Raw genomic sequence first — 12,189 nt, 5'->3', positions numbered from 1 at the left:
ATATTGACATTTGAGTGTGACAGATTGTCCTTCTGTTCCACTGACTTCAGCTTTTTCAGGAGAGATGCTGTCTCCAGCTATTAGTCCTGGAAAAAGTGTAGAAAATGAAGCCATTAGACTAACATTGTTCATGAGGCTGAGAGGAGAAGACAGTGGAAAATATCAAGTGTACAGTGTTACTCTGTGCTCCTTCACAGTCACATACAAACAATATCATTCAATGAACATCCATGTTGTCAATCTGATGAAAACATGAGGAGCATTGACTCTGTCAGAGCAAAGACATGAGAAAAGTGATGAAATCCAGGTTGTGTATATGTGGTTAATGCAGCAGGTTCAACAACACTTAAATTCCTGTTGTGTTCCAAAACTCACCTGTAAAGTGACAGAAGAGTAAAAAGAAGTAAAGCAACATGTCTTTGGATGTATTAAAGCCAGACAGACAGCAGATGAGCAGTGTTCTTCCACTGCAGCACAATGAGGAAGGAATGATGTCATTGGTTGAGTTGAGGCTAAATGGGCGGGGCCAATCAGCTCTTCACATTATTTTTTCACTTCAACTCAAACAATCCATTTCTGTCTGTTGTCACAGCAGCTCTGTGTGGAATCTTTATTGGTTGATGTTTTGTTGTATTTGTCATCAGTCCAGTGACACTGGCTCAGACTGTAATAGGTTGATGGTGTGTGACTCCCTCTAGTGGATGTTGTGGAGTATTGTGTTGTCTTTGCTCCAAAGGTTTTTGTACAGAGTTTTGGTGTTTCCTGTCACTGTGGGCCTCACAGCACAGTAGTACACAGCAGAGTCTGTCACTGCAGCAGAGGAGATCTGCAGATGCATTCTGGTTTTATCATCACTCACTTTGACAGATAGTCTGTTGTTTGTGTAATTTTGTGTTCCCAAGTGAAAGATGAGGAACTCTGGTGGTTTTCCTGGATATTGTCGATACCATTAGAACTCATCACCAACAGTTGCTTGTTTGGAGTATGTGTAGGACAGAGTAACAGTGCTGTCTTCTAAACTGGACTCTTCATTTGTGATTGGACTTAGTTATTTACAGCTGACACCTAAAGGAAGAGAAATCTGCTTAATATCATGTTATAAAACGTTCACATTAATCACATTTTTCGAACAGTGGAATTAGACTTTGTCATGCTGCATAATCAAACTTACCTGTTATGATAGTGAGTAACATCAGAGACAGCCCATAATAGTCCAGTGACAGCATGTTGAATAAAGGTAATGTTTCTGGTTTGTGTATTGAACTCTGCTGAATATGGAATTTCCTCTCTCTTCTATAGTTCAGTAACAGCTCAGCTCCTCCCTGAATCTCTCCGTCTCCTCTTAGATCTGTATTCTCTCTCCTCTCTCTCACACTTCCTCGACCTTCAGCTCTGAAATGACGCTGGTGCTGAAGTCACCATCACATAAATCATGTTTCTCTCATGTTGAACTCATAACATCCTCTTCATGACTACAGTGCATGTGGTTCATGTACCCAGAGAAGTCATCTGGTCCACATGATCTCAAACACTAATAGTTCAGTCAGCCAACCTCTGCTGAATATGACATTTCTTGTTAAAGGTTACAGTGAGTGATCTTCACATCAAACTCTTTTCAGACACTCCAGTTTCTCCACCAGTCAGGACAGAAACCTTTTGCAGCTCAGATTAAAGCTGTTACAGAGTCATCAAGTGGTCAGCCAGAATCAGCACACCGAAGCATTAAAGATGTTTTTGAAACTTCATCTACTCCAGCAGCATCGTCCAGTTATTATCTGCTGATCTGTGTGTTCAGTACTTTTTTGGGTTGAACGTTCTTCTTCTGTTCTATTTCAACATCTTCTCATATGTCTGAAATATTCCATTTACAGAAGCAATTAACTGTCCCTCAAACAAAGAAAAGACCACCTGGATGTTGAGAGAAAGTCTAGTTTATTGGTGCAGTCCAACATCCACCGATGGGCTTCACAGGCCAACATCATCAACAACAAGTGAAAACTCCTCCAGTCTCTCCTGCCTCGATATGTGGAGAAGTGGTTGATGGCTCAGTACAGGACATTAAGGAGACACTCTCAGCTTAAAATGAGACATGATAAAATCTACATTCATTTACTAGTATGAGGGTTTACAGTAAGTCCAGTATCAGTTCTTAATGTCATTGCGATACCAGAACAAGTTCAACTAAAGTTCAGTCAGAGCAGCTGTGGCTCAGAAGGTAACAGAGGTCAAAATGTTGTTGGTTAAATTCCCAACTTGTCCTCTGTACATGGTGACAATTCTTTGAGCAAGGCACACTGCGGTGCATTTACTCTTTAACTTAGTGTTAGATGAACTGAGGATAGTGTCTACCTTTTTGATTTCATAATTAGTCAAAACACTCCAGGCTGTATCATCACATCCTGCTGAAGTTTAACAGTGTGTGACTCCCTCTAGTGGATGTTGTCGAGTATTGTGTTGTCTTTGCTCCAAAGGTTTTTGTACAGAGTTTTGGTGTTTCCTGTCACTGTGGGCTGCAGAGCACAGTAGTACACAGCAGAGTCAGACAGCTGAAGCTTCTGGATCTTCAGAGGGACAGACTTGTTGTTGATTGCAGCATTAAATCTGTCTTTCTCGAAGTCAGCAGCATTTTCTACTGTTTGCGAGTAACATTTCAGAATGTACTTTGGGAAGTCATTTACTTCTTGTTTGTACCAGAACAAATAGGGAAATGCGGTGGTTGTCTCAAATGAGCAGTCCAGTGTAACTGTGTCTCCTTCAGCAGCAATGACATCTCCTGTTGGCTGGATCACTCTGTCTTCTCCTTTACACTCTGAGGAAGAAGATAACATGCAGAGGAAGAGATGAATCAATAAAGATGATTGATTAAAGGAGAACAATCAGTAGGTTTAAAGGGTAAACAGTCTTAAAAGTCAACTTGTTGTGTTTTGTGTCTCACCAAAGAACAGAGCAGCAAGAATAATCCACAGCCGATGTTCCATCTCTACAACAAGGTTTAAATGAACAGGAAAAACTAGCTGATGTTCAACATTCAGTGTGAGAGTTGTTCTCTTCACAGCAGCAGTTATTATTGACAGAATGGTTGAACACAGTGCAGAAGTAGTGCACCGCCTACTTGATGATGTCGCCCTCTAGTGGAGGTAAAAAGTTCAGAACAACAGTGTGGAAGAAAAAAGGCTTCCAGCAGCTTGTCAGTGTGTCAGCTTGTGTTTTTGTACAGAGTTTTGGTGTTTCCTGTCACTGTGGGCCTCACAGCACAGTAGTACACAGCAGAGTCTGTCACTGCAGCAGAGGAGATCTGCAGATACACACCACGTTTTTCTTCAGACAGTTTAGTCGAGAACTTTGTGTCTGATTTTAGAGACTCTGCAGGTCTTGTATCATTTAGCCCTGAGATGTAGAACAGAAACTCTGGTGGTTTTCCTGAATATTGTCGGTACCAGTAAAACTGATCACTACCAGTAGCTCGTTTGGAGTTTGTGTAGGACAGAGTAACAGTGCTGTCTTCTAAACTGGACTCTTCATTCTTGTCCAGACTGAGTTCTTCACCGCTGACACCTGAATGAAGAGAAATACATTTCATACTATGAAACCAAACTCTCAAGAATGTTTCAAACATTGGAATCAAACTTTTTCATTCTGCATAATGTAACATACCTGTTATAATAGCAAGAAACATCAGATACAGCCCATAATAGTCGAGTGACAGCATGTTGAATAAAGGTAATGTGTCTGGTTTGTGTATTGAACTCTGCTGAATATGGAAGTTCCTCTCTCTTCTATAGTTCAGTAACAGCTCAGCTCCTCCCTGAATCTCTCTGTCTCCTCTTAGATCTGTATTCTCTCTCCTCTCTGTCACACTTCCTCTATCTTTAAGTCTGAACTGACGCTGATACTACAGTCACCATCATATAAATCTTTTGGTATTATTCAGTCAAACATGTGAAACACATGCTAGAGTTCAGAGTTGAGACCAGGGAGCGACCGCCTGGTTCGAACACAGGCTTGAGACCTGTTTCAGTAAAGATTGCTCTATCATTCCACCCAGCCTTACCTCCACAGATTCCTTTATCAACATACTACAAGCAGACACCTTTGATGAAGAGAGCCCAAAAACTACACAGCTCAGATTAAAGCTGTTACAGAGTCATCAAGTGGTCAGCCAGAATCAGCACACCGAAGCATTAAAGATGTTTTTGAAACTTCATCTACTCCAGCAGCATCGTCCAGTTATTATCTGCTGATCTGTGTGTTCAGTACTTTTTTGGGTTGAACGTTCTTCTTCTGTTCTATTTCAACATCTTCTCATATGTCTGAAATATTCCATTTACAGAAGCAATTAACTGTCCCTCAAACAAAGAAAAGACCACCTGGATGTTGAGAGAAAGTCTAGTTTATTGGTGCAGTCCAACATCCACCGATGGGCTTCACAGGCCAACATCATCAACAACAAGTGAAAACTCCTCCAGTCTCTCCTGCCTCGATATGTGGAGAAGTGGTTGATGGCACAGTACATAACATTAAGGAGACACTCTCAGCTTAAACTGATACATGATAGAATGTACATTCATTTACCAGTCTGGGGGCTTACAGTAAGTCCAGTATCAGTTCTTAATGTCATTACAATACTAGAATAAGTTCAACTACAGTTCATTCACAGCAGCTGTGGCTCAGGAGGTAATGGAGGTCAAGAGGTTGTTTGTTAAATCCCCAACTTCTCTTCTGTACATGGTGACAGTTCTTTGAGCAAGACACACTGCAGCCATTTGTTATTAGGGTCCGGGCAGCTAAGTTGCCAGAATACTATTGTATTCCTAGGAATTCTTTCTTTCTTTCTTTCTTTCTTTCTTTCTGTCTTTCTTTCTTCCTTTCTTCCTTTCTTCTTCTTCTTCTTCTTCTTCTTCTTCTTCTTCTTCTTCTTCTTCCTTCCCAAGGGCAAAAACTTGCCAAACTGTATAGAAATGTCCAGCCGGTCAGATTTTTGTTCAGGTAACAGAATGTCTGACATTTTGACCATTTTTGAAATCTGCCTTGACAACAGCTGCCTGGACAGGAGCTGGTTCTTGGTGTCAGGGGTTGTGGGTTCGAGACCAAGCAAGGGTGATGATGATGATGACAGGTCAAAATGTCAGCTGTCCTCAACATGAAACACAAGACAATTGTCCTGATGATGGCATCACAGCAAGCCTCTAAATTAAATAAAAACAAATAGCTTAGACTGGACCATGGGTCAAAGCTAACCAAATTTTGCATAAAGGTCCAGTCTCATGCCAGATTACCTCAGCTGTAAACCCAAGCCAATAGTCCTGATGGTGGCGCTACAGCAAACATCTAAAGTTAAAACTTTGAAAATTCATAACAAATCAACCGCTAGAACTTCACACTTTCATTAAACTGTAGCCCCAATACTAAAGAAACTTTTGAAGATTTAAACCTATTGAAAGTTATGAAGTCCATCGCTGTTTTTTTTTAAACTGTAAAACTTATAAAAACCTATCTCCTCCCACAATTTTTGCCTACAGTGCATGAAAATGTTTGACTGTGAACACTACTGTAAACATATACCTGCAAATTGATAAATAAATCTTCAATGTCCATGAAAAAATTGAACATTTTTTAGAGTCATGGTAGATGATGTTTGACAAATATCAGAATTTTACCTAAAAAACTGAATTTTTGAGAACATTTTGAATTCTGCTCTCATGTGAATAATTGCAGTCAATGCAAGCAGCATTTTTAACCCATAAGGACCCGGACACATTTCTCCTTAAAGGAAAATTATGGGGGGCATAAAACAGACTAAATAGACCACATTGAACACATTTCTGACATTTTTTTCAAAATGCCACCCACCACTGTCAGAGATCTGAAATGTTACATATATGTCACATTGGGCGTTAAGAACCTGGAAAATTTCTCCATCAATGAAAATTATGGAGGACATAAAACAGACTAAATAGACCATATAGAACACATTTCTGACATTTTTTCTAAAAAAATAACACTCCCTAGTGTCAAAGATCTGTCAGTGGGTGTTAGTAGTAAATTCATTCCTCATTTGAAAATAAATCATCCATCGTCTTTTTTGGTTCTAAAACAAAGCTTTGTCTTGTGATTTGCGTTTCCACAACATTATCATTTTACCTATAAGGTTTAACAACAAAACCTTTAACAGCACAATTTTGATTTATTTCATGATACAAAAGTTTGCAAACTGAATTAATAAAAGACTGCCTCTTCATATTGGAGGTCTTCTCAACAAGCCACTGTAACTGTAGAAAAACTGAGCAACAGTGTTTTTCTGGTCCTGTTCTTCTGTTTGGTAGCAAAGATTATAACTTTACCTCTTAGGTGTAACAACATCTTTTCATATTTGTTTTCCAACACAAAAATTAATGCATTTGCAAGAGTCTGCAAATTGAATAAAAATGAAAAATTACCTCATATTGGAGGTCATAATACATCACTATAGCTGTAGAAAACTGAGCAACAGACTTATAAACTTGTAAACACAAAAAAAGTGTAATAAAAAAAAATTGTATTCTCAGGACCATGTTTGAACCATTGTTATCAACATGTGTGGCAGTTAAGCCTGGGTCAAATGGAAAGATTTGAAACAATTACTTTTCTGAGTGATGCATGTCGCATTTCTCACAAAGCGTGGCGGTTGCACTGATTTTGCAGAATGTTCAATGGCCATGCTTGTTGCATTTCACAGGCCAGTGTGGTGTCAACCTGGTCCACGTGAACATCACCTGGAACTCCAACACAAACTCTTTTGGGAGGTGGTGGTGGAGATGTGTCATTGTCCTGGGTAGTTGTATTTTGCTTCAGGGTTTATCTTTGTTTGAGGTACTTCATCTAAATCACCTGATTCACTGCAGTCTGAATCACTAGACTCTCTTGACTCATTCTCCATGTCTTTGGGAGTGTAATCAGGGTCTTCAAGGTCTTCATCTGAGCTACTTTCACATCCCTCACTGTCGTCTACATGGATGACTACCAATGCATCCTGAACACTGTATCGATTATTATCCATACTGGAGATACAATTAAATGACATTTTCAATATATATTTTTTTTATTTTTATTATTTATTTATTTTAATAAAATTTTCAAATAATATAGGGTGGAAAAAAGTGATATAGGGTCTGTTTTTTTAATTTACTGATGGGTAAAAATTGTTTCCTTACATATTTCATTAATAATTGGATTCATTTAATGTGATTTTTGTTTTAATATGCTTTAAATTGAACAATATAAAATGTATTAACAAAATATCATTGAATAAGTTAAGTTAACTGAGCAGATCATAATATATTTTTCTAATTGTGACGTATATGTCATATTGGGTTTTCCATGACAATTTTAAGGTTAAAGGTTCGATGTGACATATAAGTCACAACGCTATTTACCTGACTTTTTTTATATCACCTTGGTCATGACAAGTGTTCACAACAGGCTAAATGTAATAAAGGCATTGTTATGTTTGCATTACAATTCTTAAATGGTTTGAATCTGACCTCTGGCTACCCAAAACAAGCTATTTAAATTTAGCTAGCTCTGCCGCTAACAGTAACCTTGCACACAGACATCTTGGAAATGTTGTTACGGGAAGACTAAATCACATGACCTGTCACATGACCCACCAGGATGTTTAGTATGTGTCACTCTGGGACTTCATGAGTTAAAATCAAGGATAAAAGCTGCTCATAGAATTTTCCAGAACATTTAAAGGACGTGTGACACCTGTGTCACGGGGGTTCTTACGGGTGTTAAACATCAGTTATTCACTTATGGAGCAAATCAATCATTTTTAAAAACAAATTACCGACATCTGCATGCTGCAATATGTGTATTTTCAGATTTTTGTCTTGATAACTGAATTTCTTACAGTGGTTTAAAATCTGCCTGCACAACAGTGAATGGCTTACTCAATTTGTGAAGCCACTGTTGTATTGCCACTTGTCAATTAGCTCAGAGTGATAGATGACAGTCTTTGGTTCCAGAAGTTGTGAATTCAAGCCTCAAGTGGTCCAAAATAAACATTGCTGTCAACTGTCTTGTCTTTCTGTTCTCCTTTTTGTTGCTCAGATTTGCCTAAATTTGCCAAAAATAGCCCGGACCCGACCCATCGCTGCACAGCAGCTATAATTTAACTTAGTGTTTGAAGAACTGAGGATAGTGTCTTCCTTTTTGATTTTATCATCAGTGAAAACACTCCAGACTGTATCATCACATCCTGCTGAAGTTTAACAGTGTGTGACTCCCTCTAGTGGATGTTGTGGAGTATTGTGTTGTCTTTGCTCCAAAGGTTTTTGTACAGAGTTTTGGTGTTTCCTGTCACTGTGGGCTGCAGAGCACAGTAGTACACAGCAGAGTCAGACAGCTGAAGCTTCTGGATCTTCAGAGGAACTGAGTTGTTGATGATTGTAGCATTAAATCTGTCTTTCTCAAAGTCGTCAGCATTTTCTACTGTTTTTGAGAAACATTTCAGAATGTACTTTGGGAAGTTGTTTACTTCCTGTTTGTACCAGTACAAAGTTGGACTTGGGTTACTGGTCTCAAATGAGCAGTCCAGTGTAACTGTGTCTCCTTCAGCAGCAATGACATCTCCTGTTGGCTGGATCACTCTGTCTGCTCCTTTACACTCTGAGGAAGAAGAGAACATGCAGAGGACGAGATGAATCAATAAAGATGATTGATGAAAGGAGAACAATGAGTAGGTTTAAAGAGTTACCTAGCCAGAGAGTCAGAATCAGGATGTTTCTCAGCCAGTGTTTCATGTCTGCAGTGAGAGGGGAGGAGAGAGAGGAAGAACATTGATACTCTGATGGATCTGGGCCTTCATATCATTGGTCCTTCATCTTTATCATCTGTTGAGGAACTCTCTACATTTACATCTCATTTACATTTCATCTGTTCAGCTCAAATGTTCTTCATGATGATTGTAGCAGACACAGTAAACTGGTTTAATCAAAAGTCTCTTTGTGCCTGTGTTGTGTTAATTTGCAGGATTCCACTCTGCTGTCTGATGAGTTCTGGTAATAACTTTTAACACAGTGATATAATGAAATGTCAGCACAGCATGAGTGTATTTGATGTTAACCAGTATGGTTTACTTATGACTTGATACAGCCCTAGATTATAAAACTTTATAACACACGCCGTCTTACAGTCACTTTTCTCTTTTCGGCTCGTCCTCTTGTCCTGACACTTGGCTGTTGCTCATCACACTTTTTGGGCTCTCCGTGTTGAAGCCCTCCTACTTGGACATACTGCTAACCAGCATTTAGGGATATGGGCTTCTGTTTTTTCTCACTTTTAACTGAGAACAAGGCAAAGCTCCAGAATGAACTCTGAACTGAGAAAAATGACTGCAAAGATTCCTAAAAGCCAGAAGCAAATGCTTGCTTGATGAATCATCATTCATTTTGTAATCCTCCATATTTTTTATCTATTTAACTTTTAACTTTAACTAACCACAGGTAATATAAATAGATAAATAGCCATAAAAGAACCTAGAATGTGCAGATGTAAGCGTGTTATAAACTGAGTAAAATTTCAGTTTGCTTCCTCAGGAAGTAAAGTCTGCTCATCCCCTTCTTGTAAACAGGCAGAGGTGAGAGAGTTATTGTATAAGGTGATGGCTTGTGGCAGGAAAGATTCTTGCTGCACACGTCGAAGGATCTGAGCTTCCTCAGGAAGTAAAGTCTGCTCATCCCCTTCTTGTAAACAGATTCAGTGTTAGATCTCCAGTCCAGTCTGTGGTTGATGGTAACACTAAGGTACTTATAATCCTCCACCACCTCCACATCCTCCCCAGAATGCACAGTGGTTGGAAAGCCAACTTCCTCTTCCTCCTGAAATCTGTCACCATCTCTCTGGTCTTGCTGATGTTCAGCTGCAGGTGATTCTGTCCAGTCCACTCCACAAAGTTGTCCACCAGTGCCCTGTACTCCTCCTCCTGTCCCTCACTTATACAACCAACAACAGCCGAGTTGTCAGGAAACTTCTGCAGGTAACATGACCCGGTGTTGTACTGAAAGTCAGTGGTGTATAAGGTGAACAGGAGACAGTACAGTCCACTGTGGAGTCTCAGCCTCGGGTGGGCCAAGACCAGTCTCTCCAGCACCTTCATCACGTCAGATGTGAGGGCCACTGGTCGATAGTCATTGAGGCCTGATGGTGTCCAACACAACAAGACCAGAGAACACATGCTGTGTGTCTCCTCTGTGGACTCAGATAAACCTTGTTGGAGCCTGGACTCATCATCCTGAAGAAGTGAGACCAGCTGCTTCACTGAACTGACTACCTCATCATCTGACTGTGTCCTGGCTACAGAGGATCACAGAGTCTGCTCGCCATGCTCGGCGCTTTCCGGGGAGTCCGCATCATGGTCCATCAAGGCATTAATTAATCAATGGAGGTGGTGCCCCTTCTTCCGACTACTTAATAATATCTCATACATGTGATTAGAACATTACACACAAGATATCTTTCAGTTTTCATCATATTGAAGATTTTTTTCTGTGAAAACAAATGTTGTTTAACAAACATCAAACAACAACTTGTTGACTCAATATTGAAGTCTAGAGGAATCTGGACGAACAACAAATTAGATTAATCTATGATGCTTCATAGATTAATCTTGTCAAAGTGTTTGAGATCTGATTTCAACATCAAAAGTGTTTTCAGTGCTGCCCGTGCTACCCTGGTGAAATGTAATTCAATGTTCAGAGTGAATATGTTGTCAACGGTTTAAATTCTAAAGCTTTACATCTCATCATGATCCCAGACTGTATCATCACATCCTGCTGCAGTTTAACAGTGTGTGACTCCCTCTAGTGGATGTTGTGGAGTATTGTGTTGTCTTTGCTCCAAAGGTTTTTGTACAGAGTTTTGGTGTTTCCTGTCACTGTGGGCTGCAGAGCACAGTAGTACACAGCAGAGTCAGACAGCTGAAGCTTCTGGATCTTCAGAGGGACAGACTTGTTGTTGATTGCAGCATTAAATCTGTCTTTCTCGAAGTCAGCAGCATTTTCTACTGTTTGCGAGTAACATTTCAGAATGTACTTTGGGAAGTCATTTACTTCTTGTTTGTACCAGAACAAATAGGGAAATGCGGTGGTTGTCTCAAATGAGCAGTCCAGTGTAACTGTGTCTCCTTCAGCAGCAATGACATCTCCTGTTGGCTGGATCACTCTGTCTTCTCCTTTACACTCTGAGGAAGAAGATAACATGCAGAGGAAGAGATGAATCAATAAAGATGATTGATTAAAGGAGAACAATCAGTAGGTTTAAAGGGTAAACAGTCTTAAAAGTCAACTTGTTGTGTTTTGTGTCTCACCAAAGAACAGAGCAGCAAGAATAATCCACAGCCGATGTTCCATCTCTACAACAAGGTTTAAATGAACAGGAAAAACTAGCTGATGTTCAACATTCAGTGTGAGAGTTGTTCTCTTCACAGCAGCAGTTATTATTGACAGAATGGTTGAACACAGTGCAGAAGTAGTGCACCGCCTACTTGATGATGTCGCCCACTAGTGGAGGTAAAAAGTTCAGAACAACAGTGTGGAAGAAAAAAGGCTTCCAGCAGCTTGTCAGTGTGTCAGCACTCTGCAGGTCTTGTATCATTTAGCCCTGAGATGTAGAACAGAAACTCTGGTGGTTTTCCTGAATATTGTCGGTACCAGTAAAACTGATCACTACCAGTAGCTCGTTTGGAGTATGTGTAGGACAGAGTAACAGTGCTGTCTTCTAAACTGGACTCTTTATTCTTGTCCAGACTGAGTTCTTCACCGCTGACACCTGAATGAAGAGAAATACATTTCATACTATGAAACCAAACTCTCAAGAATGTTTCAAACATTGGAATCAAACTTTTTCATTCTGCATAATGTAACATACCTGTTATAATAGCAAGAAACATCAGATACAGCCCATAATAGTCGAGTGACAGCATGTTGAATAAAGGTAATGTGTCTGGTTTGTGTATTGAACTCTGCTGAATATGGAAGTTCCTCTCTCTTCTATAGTTCAGTAACAGCTCAGCTCCTCCCTGAATCTCTCTGTCTCCTCTTAGATCTGTATTCTCTCTCCTCTCTGTCACACTTCCTCTATCTTTAAGTCTGAACTGACGCTGATACTACACTCACCAACATATAAATCTTTTGGTATTATTCAGTCAAA

The 12,189-nt window shown here is 39.7% G+C and overlaps 1 protein-coding gene and 2 gene segments (V, D, J or C); all 3 read right to left on the bottom strand.

The window, feature by feature from the left end:
• Window positions 1-2,483: 2,483 nt before the first annotated feature.
• LOC115573170 (T cell receptor alpha variable 40-like) lies at window positions 2,484-3,195 on the bottom strand (the record flags this gene model as incomplete). The annotated part of the segment is given in 2 exon segments: window positions 2,484-2,809; window positions 2,936-3,195. Coding segments are annotated over 2 exon segments (369 nt in total), but the record flags the coding sequence as incomplete, so codon positions are not given.
• A 49-nt stretch (window positions 3,196-3,244) lies between these two features.
• Window positions 3,245-3,810, bottom strand: LOC115573295 (T cell receptor alpha variable 12-2-like; the record flags this gene model as incomplete). The annotated part of the segment is given in 2 exon segments: window positions 3,245-3,555; window positions 3,655-3,810. Coding segments are annotated over 2 exon segments (366 nt in total), but the record flags the coding sequence as incomplete, so codon positions are not given.
• Window positions 3,811-6,799: 2,989 nt separating this feature from the next.
• On the bottom strand, window positions 6,800-11,607 carry LOC115572837 (uncharacterized). Its single transcript, XM_030403293.1, has 3 exons — window positions 11,348-11,607; window positions 8,295-8,649; window positions 6,800-7,037 (listed from the first exon to the last, which is right to left on the bottom strand). The coding sequence occupies exons 1-3, from the start codon at window positions 11,388-11,390 to the stop codon at window positions 6,800-6,802; spliced, it is 636 nt and encodes a 211-aa protein (XP_030259153.1). The 5' UTR covers window positions 11,391-11,607.
• Between the last annotated feature and the right edge of the window lie 582 nt (window positions 11,608-12,189).

The sequence above is a fragment of the Sparus aurata genome, chromosome 21 (genome assembly GCF_900880675.1).
Source record: "Sparus aurata chromosome 21, fSpaAur1.1, whole genome shotgun sequence".
In the NCBI taxonomy this organism is placed as follows: Eukaryota; Metazoa; Chordata; class Actinopteri; order Spariformes; family Sparidae; genus Sparus; species Sparus aurata.
Note: the sequence above shows the minus strand (reverse complement) of the source record. Positions and strands in the feature narration are given on the sequence as shown.

Coding starts and splice junctions, on each gene's coding strand:
- LOC115572837 (XM_030403293.1), bottom strand. CDS start 11,390: ATGGAACATCGGCTGTGGATTATTCTTGCTGCTCTGTTCTTTG. Junction 8,650..11,347: donor TCTTGCTGCTCTGTTCTTTG/GTGAGACACAAA, acceptor CTTCTTCCTCAG/AGTGTAAAGGAGCAGACAGA. Junction 7,038..8,294: donor AACCTTTGGAGCAAAGACAA/CACAATACTCCA, acceptor TTGTATCTCCAG/TATGGATAATAATCGATACA.